The sequence below is a fragment of the Equus caballus genome, chromosome 1 (genome assembly GCF_041296265.1).
Source record: "Equus caballus isolate H_3958 breed thoroughbred chromosome 1, TB-T2T, whole genome shotgun sequence".
NCBI classification, from domain to species: domain Eukaryota; kingdom Metazoa; phylum Chordata; class Mammalia; order Perissodactyla; family Equidae; genus Equus; species Equus caballus.
In genome coordinates, this window is record NC_091684.1 from 170,188,726 (window position 1) to 170,208,142 (window position 19,417).

A 19,417-nucleotide genomic window follows, 5' to 3' on the forward strand; every position below is an offset into this window, starting at 1 on the left:
AAACAGGCATTTTACCATGAGAAAAATTAGTGGCTCAAAAATTTACAAAAAGATGCTCAAGCCCATTAACAATGGGAGAAATGCAAATTAAAGTCACAAGAATGTATCATTTAAATCTCCTATATTTGCAATCTCTAAAAAGTAAGACAACATCAAATGTAGAAGAGGATGAGGAGCATTAGGAAAAATCATCCACTGATAGCAAACACATAAATTGGTACGACCACTTTGGAAACGTTTGGTATTTCTCAAAAAAGTTGAGCATGTGTATACTCTATGACCCAGCATTTCCATTCTTGTGCCAATACTCTGAAACAGTGGTTTTTGCATGTTAGAGTGCATCAGAATCACCTGGAGAGTCTGTTAAACACAGATTGCTGGACTCTTCCCCAGAATTTCTAACTCAGGGGTTGGGACCTGAGAATTTGCATTTCTAAGAAGTTCCAGGTGATGCTGATGCTGTTGGTCTGGGGACCACTCTTTGAGAACCATTGCTATAAAAGAAACTCTTACACATACACATTAGGACATGTACAGAATATTAATAATATACTACCTTGATAACAACAACAAAAAACAAGTATCTTTTAATGGTAGGATGAATAAATTGTGCCATAATCTTACAATGAGATATTATACAGCTGTGAAAACAAATGAGATGAGATCATGGAGAGACATACAGGGCTTCTAAGATACTAGTGATATTCTAGTTTTTAAGCCAGATGGACATTTTCAAAAGTATTCTACTTACTCTTTCAACTGTATATACACATTTTGCATACTCATTTGTACATATATTTAATCATTAAATCTTTGAAGTTCTGCTTCTACCAGCTACTGGCCATTTTTCTATTGCCTAACCCAACACAGAACATGTCAAATTATCTCAGGACTTGAGTAAAAGGGGAACAGTTATTGGATCTCATCTCTCTGACTCTAATGCACACACTTTGCCCACCCCCCACTTCCCCAGTTGCTTCCAACCATTTCTCAAGATATTCTACACCCCCTCAAGTTTCTGATCACTTTTCCATGACTGTAGCCCTCAAAATCAACCACAAGAATTTGATACAAGGCTCCACATGTGATCTTAAAGACACTGTATTAAAATCTCTCTCTGGCTACAAGATTCATTGGTACAGTCTAAAAAGAGTGTTTTTTGCAACTCTATCACAGTGGTTACTCATACTGACTTTATCTTGCCTACTAAAACTTCCAGTAATTTTTCATACATGATGTTGAAGATACACCTCAGAAAGTTGGCCTTTGGGACCAAAAGAATGGACTTCAAAATTTTAAATTCAGCCCTTATAACATCTTTAGATAGATGCTTAGTCTATCATCTATTCTCTGAAGGGTCCTCTGCATCTTACACACTTTATAAATCGAATAAATCATCAGTGATTTTCAAGTCACTGATCAAGAGTTGAACAGGACTGGACCAAGGACAAAAACCTGAGCCATATGACTAAAAGTCTTCCAAATTAATCTGTATCCATTAATGTACTCTCTGGTTAAAACCACTCAGTTGGTCATTAATCTTCCCTCACACTGTCCCATTTTTCCACAAGGATTTTAACAGAAACTGTTATAAAATGTACCATTAAAATCTAAAGAAACTGAATATATAGTTCGCTCTAGTCTTTCAGCCTGGTAACACTATTAGAACAGTACTGATGTCATCTTGGAGCATGATGAGGATCACCCCTAGGGACGACACAATGGGGAAATGGAAGGAAGCTGGTTCCCAACGACCTTGCGGAGCTGTCATTCCTGCCCTGGGCTGCCCTTTGCCAGTATTCTTTTAAGTGGGAGAGAAATAAACTATTTTGTATAAAGAAAAAAAAGCGGGAGGGATTACTCTAATGGATTGAAGTGATCCTAAAAGCAAGAATCCAAGCCTGGAAAGAATAAAGCAGGCCAAAGTACACAGTAATTTTCTTCCAAACAAATTTAATTCTGATCCAGCCCCAAAGAAGGGGAAGGTTGTAAATTTCAAAAATAAAATTAAAATTGCTCAAAAACCAAGCCATAAAAAAATTAAGCCCCCTCCCTTAGCAATAAATACTGAAATGATATATACACATGAGGCTCAGGAAGGAGGCAAGAACAGGAACCTTGGAGACTCTGTCCCATGGCAAGATCCCAATTCCATGCTCTTTACCTAAAACGCAGAAGAGCAACAAAAGAGGCAGGAGAAATACACCAGTGGACTATGTGGCCCCAGAGAGTACTGGACCAGCACAGGAGAAAGAATGGACACAAAGTGTCTTACAGGGCACAGGAAGGGAAGGTTGTCATCTTAAACATCCCCCCATTCCGGTTGAGTCACTGGATATGGCTGGTCCGGCTGCTGGGTGCCCCTGAGCTTATCTCCTCGCTTCCACTGCCTCTTTAACATGCAAGTCAAGGAAGGTCATTCACACTGTGACCGCGATGCCACTGTGGCAGCAGCCTGGCTGCTGGAGCCCTGAGGCTTCCCATTCACCACTAGCAGGAGGGGTGTCTCCACACGAACACTGGAAAAGGAATAGTCCTAGAAAAGACAAATATACAGAGATTCATTATAGATCCTGAGATAGAAGAAACTCCAGCACAGGGATACACCACCTGTGACTTTCTCCCCCTCTCTCCCCTGTCAGTATCTACACCCCTTACCTCCACCTCACATTAAACAAAGCTGAGCTAACAAAGGGGATATAATCTTCCCAAAGTTTTCAATCTTCAGAAGGAAAATCTGGAGCAGGTAGAGTGCTAGTAGTGTCACTACAAGAATGGGACAATTCTCTGATTCAAAAGAAGACAAGCTCCTGGCACTGCCTAAAAAAAGGGTGCCACCAGCTCCCACAAAATCTGCCCTTACCACAATGTTTGTTGACAATTATAACCAGATACACATAGCACTCAGCCAGAGCCAGTGGAAATTCTGAGAAACTCTTAGTCCAGGTGTTTATAAGGCCCTAAATTAATCTGCCAAACATAAATTAAAGTTACTTCTCCTTTTACATCAACATGAAGAACGTGTGGTTTAGACATTCTCCTAATAACAGAAAAGATATCAGCTCACTTTATCAGTTCAAACATACTTTAAGTTGTAAAATACATTGTTAAAAGAGTTTCATCCAAAAAATACTGTTCCACTTGGAGCATGAAGGAGGATCTTTTAAGTCAAAGCAAAGAGGTAAATTAAAGAGTTCTAATAAACCATTCTTTTTTAAACATTTTAACAGGAATATAGGCAAGTGATCCCCAAAAAATGGCTCTTTATGAAAGGAATACAAATAGTCAATAAACATGATAAAATGTTCAACCTCATCAATAATCAAGAAACCAAAACCAAACAATATTCATGCTATATTTTTCATATAAAATCAGCAAAAAATTTTTCAAAGGTTTCTACACAGAGTTGAGAAGAAAACTACAGGGAAAGAATTACTCACATCCACTGTTGGTAATAACTGGTACAACCGCCCCAAAAATAATTTGGCATATGTATCAAAAGTCTTAGAATTCTGCAGACCCTTAGGAGCCAGGATTCTACTTTAGAAATTCTTCTAGGGAAATAATTATGGATAAGGGCAGATACAAAAATATTTACGATATTTTTATAATAGGGAAAAATTGGAAATAATCTAGATCTGGGACAGCAAATTTTTTTCTGAAAAGGGCCAAATAATAAATATTTTAGGCTTTGGGGGTCATATGATCTCTGTCACAGAACTATTCAACTCTGACACTGTAACGCAAGAGCAGCCACAGACAATAGTAAACAAATGAGTGTGGCTTTGTTTCAGAAATATTTACTGATGGACACTGAAATTTGAGTTTCTTATAATTTTCCTGTATCACAAATTATTATTATTCTTTCAATTTTTTTCTTTTAAAACTATAGAAACCTTTCCTAGCTCACAAGCCACACAAAAACAGACAAGTGAGCCAGATTTGGTCAATGGGCTATGGTTTGCTTGCCTTCAGTCTAAATGGTGAAAAAGTGGTTAAATACCTACTCTCAGAGAGTTTTTGTGAGGATTAAATGAGCCAGTGCAGGCAGCAAAGCTCTTAGCACAACGTCTAGCAGTCAGTAAAGAGTTCAAGAAATTTTAACTATCATCCTCATCTTTATCACCACCTCCATGTGTCAATTCAAAACAATGTTGTAGAATATGTAAAAACACAAGAAATGTTCATAAACATTTGTATATAATATTCTACTTGTGATTAAAAACATACATATGAATGTGTGTGTATATATTTATGAAAAGGTAAAAGACTGGAGATATACATACCAAACTGTTAACAGTAATAACATCTGAGTGACAATATTTCAGTCCATTTTTTCTTTTTTTTTTTTTTTAAGGAAGATGGCCCTGAGCTAACTGCTGCCAATCCTCCTCTTTTTGATGAGGAAGACTGGGCCTGAGCTAACATCCATGCCCATCTTCCTCTACTTTATATGTGGGATGCCTACCACAGCATGGCTTTTGCCAAGCGGTGCCATGTCCACACCCGGGATCCAAATCAGTGAACCCCGGGCCACCGAGAAGCGAAACGTGCAAACTTAACTGCTGCGCCACTGGGCCGGTCCCCTCAGTCCATTTTTTTAAATTTATTTTTATTGAGATAATTGACATGTAACTGTGTAAGTTTAAGGCGGACTAAGTGTTAATTTGATACATTTATATATTGCAATATGATTACCACCGTGGCATTAGCTAACAACATCTCTATCACATCACAAAATTCTTTCTCTTTTGTGGCGGGAACGATTAAGATGCAGTCTCTTCGCAACTCTGAAGTTTTTAATACCACATTGCTGTCTAAAATCCCCGTGCCGTGCATTAGATCTCCAGGACTTCTATCTCCTGGTTGCAAGTTTGTTATCCTTAAACAACATCTCTTCAGTTCCCCCACCCCGTGGTAACCACCACTCTACTCTGGGTTTTCATGAGTTTAGCATTTTTAGATTCCATGTATAAGTGATATTACACAGTACTTGTCTTTGTTCAGTCCATTTTTTTAATTCTTTTTGTTTACCAATAGTTCCCATTTTTAGCAAAAAATGACATACACGTGTATGTGTATATATATATGATATCACACACACATACATACAAGCATTACTTTACACACTTTTTTTAAAGAGATAAACTTGGTCCCACTTTCAGAGCCTATGAGCCGGGAAAGAATCCTAGCCATCACTCACCTTTCCTTTGTGCTGAATTTGGTGAAGCCGAAGGTTGGGCTCAGGGATGGCTACAGAGTCCCCAATGAGCACTCCCCAACTCTGCACCATATTATACACCATCACTGCATAGCAAGGTCCATCTGAATCTACTAGGCCAAAGGTACTGCCAAGTTAGGATGGATTAAGAGATGGGAAGAAAGGGAAAAAGAACAGAAACAGTGGTTTTAAAATATGAGCAAAAGAAACACGTGCTTTCTCAGTTACTTATTTAGAAAACCCAAGACAGGTACTATCATCTACTATGTATGTCTGAGTCCTTCATTTGTCTTAGATATATAATAGTATCTTTTAGAGAACATACACACAACTCATCAATCTGTCACTTTGCCAAGAACTTGGGACATATGCACACCGAGGCCATTCAACAAATATTAATAATAAACTAGCTCAAAATGTTGTAGCTCAAACATTGTTCCTGGTCTAACAATTTAACTATCACAACTTTCATCAAACTCTCTAACCATCACTATCAATTAAATTTAATTCCACAAACCTTCACTGGATACTTATTATGTGTCAGGCATCATGCTTAGCAGTAAGACACCAATCCAGCTATGAGTGAGCTTATAGTCTGGCAGGTGTCAGACAATTAACCATCACTTACAGCACAACTGTGTTAGGTGCTAGAATAACTTTTCCCTTGTGCTGAATTCAGTGATGTCAAAGGCTGGGCTGTAGGAACCCAGAGGAGAAATGTCTAAATCAAAACTGAAAAGCTGGGAAGGTTTCCTTGAAGAGACTCTCAAACTGAATCTTAAAGAATGAAAAATTAGCTGGGTTAAAACAGGAAAACAAATCTTCACTGGAAATAAAAAACCTCCGGGAGGACAGGAACAGGGATTGACTGGGAAGGAACATGAGAGAACTTCCTGGGGTATTGGTAATGTTCTCTATCTTAATAGGCATTTGGGTTACATAGGTGTATGCATTTGTCAAAACTTAACAAATGTATACTAAGATTTGTACATTTCACTGTATGGAAATTTTACAAAAAAAGAAGAAAATTGCAAACAAATACTGAACTCTAGTTAATAATTGCATAGTGAAGTATTCAGAAGAAAGGATACTGATGTCTGCAATTTACTTTGAAACACACCAAAAATAAGATGGGTCAGTGGATGAATATGACAATAGAGAGATATGGGAAAAACTAAGTACAGTAAAATATTAATAGTAGAATATAGGTGGCTGAGTACACAGATGTTCACTGTAAAATTCTTTCAATTTTGCTGTATGTTTGAAAAGTTCTATAATACAATGTTGGGGGAAAAAATGTCATCTATATCAAGAAGCAGCAAAAGCATTATCCAGGCACAGTAACTGTGTAAAGGCACAGAGGCATGAAAATAGCTGTTCTGAAACGTACGAAATAATCCCATGGTTGGAACAAAAGGCAAAAGCGGGAAAGGGACAGAAGATCATGGAAAGAAGTAGGCAGGGAGCAAATCATGAAAGGCGTTGTATGCTAAGCTAAGGAGTTCCAACTATCCTAAAAGTTCCACAGTATCAGTAAAGGATCTTAAATAAGAAACGGCAATGGTCAGATTTGCATCTGGGAAATATTTCTCTGCACTGTGGAACACTGAAGGAAAAGCAGGGAGTCGGGAGACCTGTCTAGAGAAGTGATATGCAGCTGAATTAAGTTAGTAGAGACAGAGAAGTAGGGACAAAAAGGCAAATCCATTGGACTTGATGATTGCCTCAATGCAAGAGAAGAGAGAAGTCTAGAAAACTTCTAGAAGTCTAAATTAACTGACTGACTAGAGGTGGTACCACTGACTGACAAGGAATTCAGGGAGGAGAAGCAGGTTGAGAAAGAGAGATGAGGTAAGCAACTTTGAACACAGTGAGTTAGAGATTTCTGACAGGAGCCCAGAGGCAGTTGGATATAGAATCCAAAACTTAGAAATGAGGCCTGGGCTGGAGATACACCTGCGAGCATAGAAGAAAGCCTTGAATTTATACATCATCAAACAAGATGATCTATAAATGAGATGGTGAAGAATCGGGGCTCATGCCATCAGCCGGCACACCAGAATTCACAGCAAACACTACATCAAACACAGCATTCTCCTGGTGAATCCAGTCAAAGCCTCGGAATCCTTCTACACAGTAAGTCAGGCAGCCACTGCCACGTGATCAAAGCTGGCACTTATTTGCCATCCTGGTATAGAGATAAAAGAGGAAAAGAACAAAAACACAGTCCTCCCATAACTTAACATTTAGAAGTTAAGAAAAAGAGAAACCAAGGAGTGGCAAAATACTTATTTGGTCTCAAGGCCCCCAAAACCTACCTTTGTGTCTCTTTCTCACTTCTCTTAGCTCTAGGGTCTGCTCCAGTTAACTAAACTTTTCTCAACTATCTTCTTGCTCTTCAACTCATAAGTACATATACCTCTACAAAATGCCACGGAGAAAGCTTAGGCACACAATGGGAATTGTGAGCATTTCAGTTTGGATGGAGCAGAAGGGATATGAAACGAAATAGTAGGAGATAGGTCAGAATGTTATGGAGTCAGGTAGCGGAAGCCACTGGATTAGACACTGGTGATCCTAGAAAAAACAATTTCAGTAGAAAACAGAAAAAGGAAGGCAGTCACTCAGGGATTAGGAAGTGAGCGAAGGAGTGATGGCACTAAACTCTAATTTTTCAAGAGATAGAAATTTTCTAAATGAATATTCTTAACTCATTTCCTCTACTAGACTATAAGCATCCTTCACTTGGGTCCTTCACATTTCTTTTTTTTTTTACTCCCTATGACATGTATAGCAGATGCTCAGTAAATAAAATAACATTTGAGACAATCTCCCCACCAGGCCTTAAATTCTCACTCAAAGCTCACCTTCCAGAACTGCCTAGGCATACCTAAGTCCAAACAGGACTGAGAATTCTTCCTCCTTCAACTTCTGTAATCATAAAAACACAAAGAGGTAGGAAAATTTCAAGGTTTCCATCTGTCTTATAAAAAATGTAGCTGTCATATACACACAATGGAATACTACTCGGCCATAAGAAACGATGAAATCTGGCCATTTGTGACAACAAGCATCAACCTTGAGGGTGTTATGCTAAGCAAAATAAGTCAGAGGGAGAAAGTCAAATACCATATGATCTCACTCATAAGTAGAAGATAAAAACAGCAACAAACAACCACACAGAGGCAGAGATTGGACTAGTGGTTACCATAGGGGAAGGAGGGAGGCAAGAGGGTGAAAGGGGTGACTAGGCACATATGTGTGGTGATGGATTGTAATTAGACTTCGGGTGGTGAACATGATGTAATCTACACAGGAATCAAAACAGAATGATGAACACCTGAAATTTATATAATATTATAAACCAATTTTACTGCAATAAAAAAATTAATTTTTTAAAAAAAGTTAACCCTTATGGCAATACAGGAATCTACAGAGTGGCAAGCTCAGGAAAAAAACGGGTAGTGACAGAATCTACAGAGAGACTGTCAGACATCACCTAATAATACCTGCTCACAGGACATTCAGTCACAGAAGGGAAGCAGAACTTACAAATCTGTGACCACCAACAATGTCCTCAATGTCAGAAAAAGGCTAGGAAGCGAGACCAATTAGTTCAAAAGGATGAAAAAGAGGAAAGGCAAGACAAACTCACAAGGGGACTTTCTCCTCTGTGGTCAGGCTGAACACCACCTTTCCCAGGACCACAGCACCGCTGTTCACACCAGGCTGCAGCGCACTCAGAGGCTTGAGCTCCAGGGACACCTTCTGCCCAGAGGCTGACTGATAGCGCCCAACACCACAAGGGCCTAGATGGGCTGGGCGCAGGCTTCCCAGCATGCTCTGCAACTTTTTGGTCTTCACCTTTCCCTGCAAAGGAAGGGAAAATAGATAAGAAGCTGGAAACTGGTCACTCTCCTTGAGAGTCTACTCCTTCCCTCCCACCACCCACTTCTATACGGTCACTACTACCACAGCATATTTTATTATTTTATTGACTCACAACACAATAAAAAGGTAGGATTCAGCCTTTAGACATCTTTACCTTGCTCTCAAGGAGGCTGGTTAATCTATTCAGGAATTCCAGGAGCTGCTGCTCTCGTTGCTGAGGCTCTGGCCAAGCAGGATCCAGCGCTGCAGCCCGAGAGAAGCCCTCCAGGGCCTCCCCGTAATTCTCTTCATATTTATGTAACTGCACAAGAAGTAACCCAAACCTCCCAATTATAAGTTTATTTAGCACAAACTATGGCAGGGGGGAGTAATGGCACAATGGGCTAGGAATCTAGAGAAATAAACTGTTTTCCTTCTCATTAGTTTTCCTGTTCTACAATGAACAACCTGAGGAGATGATAACACCTACATTCTTCTCCTGGCTAAGGTGATCACAACCCCAAAGAGGGAATCACTTCAAAGTTAACTTCCAAACTCTAAAACAGTGAAATCGCACATGTGGGTCATCCTATTTTTATATTTATAATGAAGATTTCAGAAAAGCCTTCTAAACTGTCCCCTGAATCCTGTATGCACTCTCCCACCTCCTCAGCCCCTTCTCCTTTCCTTCCAGTGACTCCGCCAGATTCTGAAGTCTAACTGAGCTAGCCTAGAAATAATTTGGCTTTCCTCTGACAGTCTGTACCCAACCTTGTCCCTAGGTCAGTTATCCTCACAAGCTAAGACCTAGATGTCTTATTTATATGACTTTCAAATGACCACCAGCCCACAGTTCTCACCGTTGCCCTGTTCAGATGAAGATCAGGATTGCTGGAAGCTGTCCTGTCAACCTTCTCCTACAGTGGGACAAAAAGATCATCAGTGGACCTTGTGTCAGTCTTAAGGACAGCCACACCCACCAGTCCTAGATCTCCTTTCCCTGGAAAACTTCCTGTCTCTTCCTTGTCAAAACATTACCTCTACCCACACTGTTAGACAGTAACTGTTTTTGTGGTATTTTACTCAGTCCCTGAAACGTCAAGGATGTAGGGTTTTTGTATGTCTGTGAAACCTTAAAATATGATAATTTATCCATGCGTTAGTATAAAGATAGAAGAAATATGTGAAAGCATTCTGATAAAAAAAATTTTTTCAAGAGTGAGACGATAATATAAATGAGAAAAACCTAGGAAAGAAATGATGTTGATTTAATGCATTTTCTCTGCCCATGAGTTCCCCTCCAGACACAGACAGAATCACCCAAGCCCCCTTCAAACACACATTAAAAGTCTAATTTTGATTCTCTAATTTAAACGAATGGCCAGAAACCACATGACAGTGCAGACAAATGTGCTGTGAAAAAACTACTGGCTTTGTTCATGGCTATGTTCATCTTATGCTTTTTATTCTATTCATTGCCTGACACCCTGCAACAGCATGAACAACATGAATCAAAATGGTTTAAATGGTTGGTTCGAACATGTTTAAAAATGCATGTCTGGGTGAAGAAATTAAGAGTTAAAAGCAACTATTTAGCAGAAGCCAAATACAAAATTTTAAAGTACACCATATTATTCTTTAAATGTAAACATTCACCAAGTTAACAAAGTAGAGTAAAATATAATTCCTCTGCCTAAAAGTTCCCTGACTGAACAAAGGACAGTACCTGAACTGCAAACATGAATATAAAGTAGCTGTGTTCTTTATTCTGCCACACAGAGCAAAATAAGTAACGGTAAAAAGCAACTTTCTATGTAAAGACAAGCAAAAACGCAAAACAAAGGTGAATATGAGGCCTAAATAAAAAGTGCTCAGAAGGCCAACGTAAACCTTCTAAGAACAAGTAACCAGGCACCTAAAGCCTGAAGGAAACCCCGTGCAAGTGGCTATCAACATAAAAATGGTCTAAAAGCCTAAGCAAAGCATGAGTTCCAGTGAATTAATCCCTAGGAAGTGATGCAGAATGGGCTACACAGTTTTCTACTTTTTTGCCTGTGGGAAACCCAGAGCCATATTATCTAATAGTTAATCTGGGGACAGCACTTAATTTATACTTAGGATTAGAGTTTTCATTTTTCTTTAAAAATGTACATATTAATAAGTATTATTTTAATATAGACTTCCCATTAAAAAGGATGAACATGTTGGGAGGGGTTCTGTGATTTGGTTATACATAACTATAACAAATCTAGACAGCTCAAGGAGATATCTAGCACTGAAGCGCCACAGCAAGTGGCTGCTAATACTCAAGTTATAAGATGAAATAAGTCACCTCTGCGGACATTGGATGCCACCAAACACTGCCCATGCTGCTTGCTAAAGAGCTACAAGGAAGACTGAACAACACTGTTGCTTCTGTTGCCACCTCTGTTCATCTGGCCTGGGTGACCATAAATACTTACTGCTTGGGCATAGGCACTGAGGGCTTGCTGGGAGATCTTAGGGTTCTGGCCAGTATTGAAGTAAAGAGAAAGGTATGCATTCCCCAGAATATCTGAAAGAGAAACACAGGGTTTCTGATTTCAAACGTAAGGAGCTTGGAAGTCACCACTCCATCCTAACAAGTAAAAAGCTGAACAGACTGAGAAATCCAGAACTCTTCTTGGATCTGTAAGAAAGAGGACAACACAGGACAAACTGCTGCCCCCAAAATCAGAGAGAAAAAAGGTGAATACAGGGAGTTATGGCTTACCAGAGCAGAAGCTCACCAGCTGCCACAGGAAACAGCAGTGGAGTAGGAAAACCCGAACTAAAATTGACAAATTGCTGGAGGCTCAGAGTAGACAGGTCTGGGAGTTAAAAACTTCAGGGGTCCAAGTCCTACAGGCCCCCCCCAAGTACTGTGAGATTTACCTCCAGGAGTTGAACCAGATTTCCACAGAAAATATGGGAGAAAAATCCCCTTGTACTTCCAGCAGGGGCAGGGAGAAAAGGAACAATTTTGAAACATGCTAGAGCACTCTGTTCTCCAGAAGAAGAAATCTCAGAAGAAACTAGTTAACCAAGAGCCTAACCTGCTGGGTTATTATCAGAGCCTAAGTGACCTGAGGAAGGGAAATAACTAACTCCAGCTGGCTCCAGCCCTCCACATGAGAGAAAGGAAATACTCAGTTCCAGCCCACTCGAGCCATTCTCTCCCACCTAAAGCAGGTGAAAAAAACTGAGAAACACAACAGTGGACCATCTCAGAGCCCAAGTTCAAGATATAACTATTGTGATGACCCTCAAAGCCAATTTGAAAGGCCCTACATTTCACACAAACCAGTGATGACACTATATTTAGTATACTTCAAATTCCAATGGGAGGAAGAGGCAAACATGGACCCAAAGGAGAAACTTGAACAGACTACACAAAAGCCCTGCCTTGCTTCTGTGGAAACATAAGCCTCCTCTCTTAGATGAAAAGATCCAACAGTTCCTAGAACAGTTGCTCATCAAAACACCTTTCAGGCTCTTCAAAACAAAGATGCTTTGGATTCACACTTAGACTCAGACTCAACAGAATGGGCTCCAGATGATTCTGGTGTGTAGCCATGGTTGAGAACCACTATTCTAAAAGAAACTTGTTGCAGATCTTTTGAGAGCACTCACACCAGGAGCGGCCATCATGGATATCCATCTGCACAGCCAACTTAGCCTGTCGGACACTGTCCATGACATGGCGAGAATGCTCATCTCCAGCATCAGTCCGCAGCTGGCGAAGCACCATTGACAGGTTTTGAAGGGAGACTTTGTTCTTACACTGCAAATGGAGAAAACATATGTATACTCAACCTTCTTGATTCTATTTCCCCTTTTCAGGTCAATTGAATCTCAATCTTCTTCTAAATCTAATTTTTCATCTTAATTCTTACTGCTGTCTCTATCTTAGACCCCCATCTGCAAAGATCAACTTGGTTGCGAACTCTTCTTCACTTCTCATCTACCCCTGAACCTGATCCCATCATCTTCTTCCTTTCTCAGTGCCTGTCCCTGTTTTCCTCACCCAGGTCTGCTCCTCTCATCCTTCCTCCCTTCTGATTCTGTTCTCCTAGTTCCATTACAGTTCTACTCTGATATTCATATCCTAGGGAAACTCACAGAACTAAAGGAATCCCATCCTTCCCATCTCTGTTTTCTGAGGGATAGTGGGCAGCTCACATGGGTGAGGGCTCCTGAGAAGCAGGTGTGGGCAGCTGCAACATCCCCCTTCTTCCAGTACACCTCACCCAGCTGGTTCCAGGCTTCCACCAGGTTGGGCTCCAGCTTCACAGCCTTTGAAAGAAGCTCCTCAGCCTTAGGGCTATAGTCAGGAGTCACATTCAGTGCCTTCCCAGTTAGCATTAGAATCTGTGCTTTGCCCTGGACAGAACCTAGGAGGAAGGGGAAAAGATAAAGGAAAGTGGAAAATCCCAGGCAGTCTTACAGATAAAACCAGGGTACTTTGCCTCAAGGAATAACCCCACGCCAGCTCTAGGAATGAAATAGTTGAGGAAAATCTTTATGAACAAACCACTTATTGAAAGCCTACCATAGGCAGATTACTATGTTAGGTATGGGGTAACAAAGAAAGCATTACTGTACCCTTGAGGGGCTTACAATCTAGTAGAGAGAACAAAGCAGAACATAAAAAGTTAAAACAACAATGAAAAAGAGCATATGGCATGCACCCAGTGAATGGGTTTTAAAAACTGAAAATGGGAAAAGACAAGACCCTCCAGGTATGAAAATGATGTAAATAAGGACAGAGAAGCAGAAATATATATGGCATGTTCATGGGAGAACGGATAGTCCAGCTAAAATGAAACAAAAAGTTCCTCTGCAAGTAAACAGAGAGAGATAAGGGCATAAACAAAAGAAGAGTCATACAATGGAGACTTGAATACCATGTTAAGGGGTTTAGACTTCAACCAGTCAATAGTAGGAATCTTTGAAGATACTGGAGCAAAGAGGCAGAGAAAAGGATAAGATTAAATGCATGAAATAATGATTTAGAAAGATAATTTCCATGGTTGTCATACAATTGATTTAGAAGTAAAAGAAATTAGAGGTAGAAAGGTCAGTTAAGAAGATTACTGCAATAGTTCAAGCAACAAGTACACTCTTTTATTTCATGGCATTTGCTACAATCAAACTTTAGGAAAAGTAGTTTAGAGGAAGGAAAGGTTGCCATCCTGCACAGGGGCCCTTAGAAGAAATACTCTGTTGTACCATCCTGTAGCAGCCACAAAAAGGATACCAAAGAGACTACAGAGAGAGGGAGCAAAACTCTACCACATTTCAGTGAAGGGCAGGGGGTTGCATGTTGTTTGGGACTCATACCCACTACTTCCTCCATCTGCTGCAGGGTCTTCTCCATCTCCTCCCGCACATCCTCTTGCTTCCTCTCAGCATCCTCAACACTATGAGTCTCAAAATAGCAGTCTCGAAATGAATAGAGCTGATCTACCAGTTCCTAGGAAGTGGAAGAATGTTACCATTAAGTGGAGAGAACACCCAACAAGGAAATTTGAGGCTGGCTAGCCATACCAGCTCTTGGCCTAGAAATACTGATCCTCTATCTCACCTAGGAATGAAACAAGAAGCAGGTGGACAGGTCTCTCAAAATGCCACAGATCCTGAGGGAAAGTAGCCAGTGTCCCAGGCCCACTCTCACGTTGTCCCATGCCAGTCTCTGCAGCATGATGATAGTTCTCTCTCCCAGCCCCAATAGGGCTTCCAATATGACTAAGCACTTCACATACCAGAGTCAGGAGGGGGAAACACTTTGCAACTTGAGATAAAACGAAAGTTATTAAAATAATCCTATCTAGTACTGGTCCTCAAAGTATAAAACTTTGAAATTTACCCTTAAAACTGAAGTTGCTAACAAAAAGGATCTTATCCCCAATTTTTCCTATGCTGGTATCTGAAAACACATGACCTTTATGAATATGATAAACATGTGGGAGTCACTGTTTTCCATGACAAACAGACCAATTTAAGCTTGCTAACTTTGGTATTATGGCAGGATTTTGTCTCTTCAAATACTTGTGTTTTGTGTTTTTTGTTTTGCTTTTGTCAAGTCACCTCTGGCTCTCTTGCATTCTTTCCAAATAAATGTTCTCCTTCCTCTTTTAAATCCCTCTATCTCGGGCCGGCCCCGTGGCCGAGTGGTTAAGTTCGCCCGCTCCGCTTCGGAGGCCCAGGGTTTCACCGGTTGGGATCCTGGGCGTGGACATGGCACCGCTCATCAGGCCATGCTGAGGCAGCGTCCCACATGCCACAACTGGAAGGATCCACAACTAAAAATATACAACTATGTACTGGTGGGCTTTGGGGAGAAAAAGGAAACAAAAAAACTCCCTCTATCTCTGAATCTTCCTGTAACACCAGACAAAGCTTTTCCATTATCTATTCTTTCCTGAAACCTAAGAGCAGCAGAAATATATAATATAATTCCAACATGTCTTAACTACCCCCACAGCACATCCTAAATCCACCTACCTGCCTCCATCCCACTATGACTACCCTCAGATAGTTTCCCACTAGAGATAGAATAAAATCTACCTCCTCACATGGCCTCTAGAGAAGACTGTATGATCTGACCTCCCACTACTCACTCCGCCACAAACTTCACTTCTTACCACTCCCCCTCCTACCATACTCAAGCCACACTGGCTTTCATTCACTTCCTCAAATCCACCAAGCTCAATCCCACCTTGGGGTCTTTATACATGCTGTTCCCTCTGCCTGGACACTCTTGCCCCAGATCTGTGCATGGCTCATTCCTCATCATCATTTAGATCTCAGCTCAAATATCAACTTCTCAGAGAGGCTTTTCCTGACTACACAGACTAAAGTAACCCCTTCTTCCTCTGCCCACTGTTAAATCACACTTGTTTTTCTTCATAGTACTTATCATTTGAAATTACATGGCCTATTCATTAACTGTCTACGTTGTCTTTCTCCATCACTGAAATGTAAGCTCCGTGATGGGAAGGACTTAATCTGTTTTGTTTAGAGGTACACCTGAGCACTACAACAGGGTTAGGGACATGATAGGCTCTCATTAAATATGTCGATTGAATGAATTAATCAGTCATCCCTGTCGCTAACAAACACTTATACGCTATACTTAATTTAAAATCCTACCCAGAACAAAGAAAATGGACTAGCACCCTCTGCAGCAGTGCTTTTCAACTTTTATTGTGTGTATTATTTCTAGGACCCAGCCTGAAGAGGTTCTGATTTTAGCAGTTTTAGCAGAACTCAAAATTCTGCATTTTAACAAGCACCCTAGACAATTATAATGAAAATGGCCTGTGAAACACACTTTGAGAAATATCCTTTTATACATTCCTTCTACCCTAAAACGTCTATAACAATGAAATCAAAGCCTACCACGATTCCCATAGATAGCAGTATCACTATCCTTTTCGTCTCCTCTACTCCATTCCCGCATTCCACTCCTGCACCTTTCCCACCCACCCCAAGATACCCCAAGCACCCTCTACCTGGATGCTCAGTGCATTTACCACAAATGAGCTCAGGAAAAGACAGTTCTCAGCAAAAATTACAACCCATTTCCTTTTGCCCTACAATCAGCATGGACACAAATTAGGAATTTTAGAGAGGATCTTATTGTTTGTTTACTTTCAGTTATTAAAGCAAACATGCAAGAAATTTGTATGGTTTTGATTTGCTGGAGTGAACATTTTTAATAACTTTTTTTCATGGCAAAATCAATATATATAAATAGTTGTTAAAATTCAAATAGGTACATGTAAAAAGTACACAGTAAAAAATTCTTCATAATCACGCCCAAACAACCTCAGGGATAACCACTGTTTAGTATGCCTTTTCAGATTTTTTGCAATACATATACAAACGTAGATACACAAACACAATGTTTTCAATATGGAGCCAGGACTGAAAATCTCTGATTGCAGCCAGTCACACTCAGGAATAAAACTAATTTAATCCAAGTCAACTGGAAGTGAAATAAAGCTCACGCTCAAAAATGTGTCATTATTTTAATCTGCTCAAGAAACAAAGAAATCTCATCAATGTTTAAACTTTTGCATTAAGAAGGCTTTAAGCAAGTTACAAGCCTGTCACAGGTCTAAATGTTTAAATTCCAGGCTGTCTTAGAACACAAAGAACTGAGTTTCTGAGGTTTAAGGAATATCGTGGGTTATTAAAAGAAAGGTAAAGAGCCAAACAACTAGTTAGCCCCTCTGTATCAGACCCCAAACTGGAATTGCAGAAGGGTGCAAAAAAATCAAAACTGATAGGTCCTACAGGGAAAAACCAGGACACACGCGGTGCAAAGCCACTACTGTGACTGCTGCCATTTTCAAAGCAGAAAGGTGTATCAAGAGAACATGTGATAATAGCTCCTGCAGATCTACCATACAGATGTGTATGCTGTCTGTTACGGGTGAATCGAGAAAAAAACTTGCTAACAATGGGCAGGTATAAAGTTAGGAGCAACAAATCCACTTCAATACAGGACTGAAATTAAGTGCAGTCAGGTCAGCAGCCGGAGGTCCCAATACACCGGCTGCGCCCCTCCCCTGGCCTCCTCTCGGCCCAGCAGGCTAACCTCACCGGCTGCGGCTGCACCCTTGGGAGTTGTTATAGCAACGGCACCGACATATGCAGCGTCGTGTACGTGCCAAGGAATTCGAAGGTACTGCACAAACTGGGCTCCCTGCTTCTTCCCGAGCAACAAAAGCACATGTAAATTTTAATCTATGGCCCCACCTGCAATTTCTGTAAGATCTGCTCAACTTCTTCCTCTTCATCAGCCATCATTTCCCAACCACTCTCCGCTACTCCGCCCCCAACTTTATAACCACAGAGACTCATACTCGCCCCTTCACAGAGTCACAGCGACATCTAGGGCGCTGGAGGCTTACATGCTCCTGAGACAGGAGCTGTTTTTGAAGGACGTCCCTCCGAAACAGCTTATCCCAAAGCCAGTAGCTCAAAGGAGATGCTCTATAAGCACTTTTGAATTAGGAAACTTGTTTCTTTCCCAAATCCTGGAAAAAAAAAAATGTTCTCAGCTTAATTGCGTGTATATTTTTGTTTCATATATTCCTACTTATTTATACCAAGATTATAATACCCCTAAAAAGACAGGTTAAGACAGTACATGCCTGTGTTAGAAGTTTAAAATTTTGAAGGGAACGTAGTACAATGGTAAGTATTTTCCAAACTTTACAGTAATTTTCTATATATGAGGAATTTTATCATTTTGAACATACTATCCAAACAAATCGACTACACTTGGGATGGTATTATGGAAGCCATCATTAATACAATAATGGTATATTAGTACGCTAATAATGCTTATATATTGATAGGCTATATACAGAAGGATATATAAGAAACAAGGACTGTCTCTGGAGAGGGGAACAGGACTGAGAGTTGTCAGGGGGCAAAGAAAATTCTTCTCACTATGTACACTTTGAATTTTTTATCATGTACATGTACTACCTATTCAAAAATAACCATAATTTTTAAATAAAAAGTTATTTACTTCCACATAGACTATCTCTGAAAGAGACACAAGACACTGGTAACAGTAATTGCTTCCAGAAAGAGGAAGAGGGGCTGTGGGACAGGAGTGAACAGGAAGACATTTTGCTTTGTCTTTTCTGTACCTTTTGAATTTGTACCATGTGAATGTACTAAACTCTTTAATAAATAAGTTTTTAAAAAGTAGCACGTAATAGTCCTAACAAAGTTTCTTTTTACTTTTTAGTTTTAATTATAGCTTACTTGTACTTCAAATTGATTCTGGGAACATAACAAAGGAAGATGCAAAGGTTCACAGCAGAAATCACGAATGTACATAAAATTATTTCCTCAAACCATTTTCCAACAAAATTTAAAACTGCATAGGGAAGAAAAATACTTATACTGTAATTTATAAAACCTGTGTGATTAGCTATGAAATAGGGAGGGATATTTTAAAACAAGTCAAGATTTTTCATCCTCTTTCTCAGATACCATTTAAACTTTGGAGTACAGTAAAAAATATTTTTGAAGAGATTTTATATTCTATACTTGTAAGGAAGAAAACATTACTTGCTTGCTATTCAATTCTGTAAAGCAAGGGTATTCACTTGCCTTTCCACAATCACTAAATATAAATATCCTCAAAGGATTTCAGCATGACTTTATTATCTAAAAGACAATGGGATTTGGCAATTAGGGTAATTCCATTGTAATTCCTCCCAAACCAATAAGAAGAAGTCATAAAATTTAAGAGTTAGAAAAGGCTGTAAGAGGGCC

General features: G+C 39.9%; 1 protein-coding gene across 2 annotated transcripts; it reads right to left on the reverse strand.

The window, feature by feature from the left end:
- Positions 1–561: 561 nt before the first annotated feature.
- On the reverse strand, positions 562–17,985 carry TTC5 (tetratricopeptide repeat domain 5). Of its 2 annotated transcripts, XM_023620900.2 has the most exons (11): positions 17,879–17,985; positions 14,697–14,903; positions 14,453–14,585; positions 13,292–13,503; positions 12,743–12,893; positions 11,554–11,645; positions 9,952–10,008; positions 9,267–9,413; positions 8,877–9,091; positions 5,204–5,348; positions 562–2,536 (listed from the first exon to the last, which is right to left on the reverse strand). In XM_023620900.2, exons 3-11 carry the CDS (start codon positions 14,487–14,489, stop codon positions 2,417–2,419), a joined length of 1,176 nt encoding a protein of 391 aa, XP_023476668.1. In that variant the 5' UTR covers positions 14,490–14,585; positions 14,697–14,903; positions 17,879–17,985; the 3' UTR covers positions 562–2,416. The 2 variants fall into 2 exon arrangements, with proteins under 2 accessions (XP_023476668.1, XP_001502591.3); XM_001502541.6 differs by lacking the exon at positions 14,697–14,903.
- Between the last annotated feature and the right edge of the window lie 1,432 nt (positions 17,986–19,417).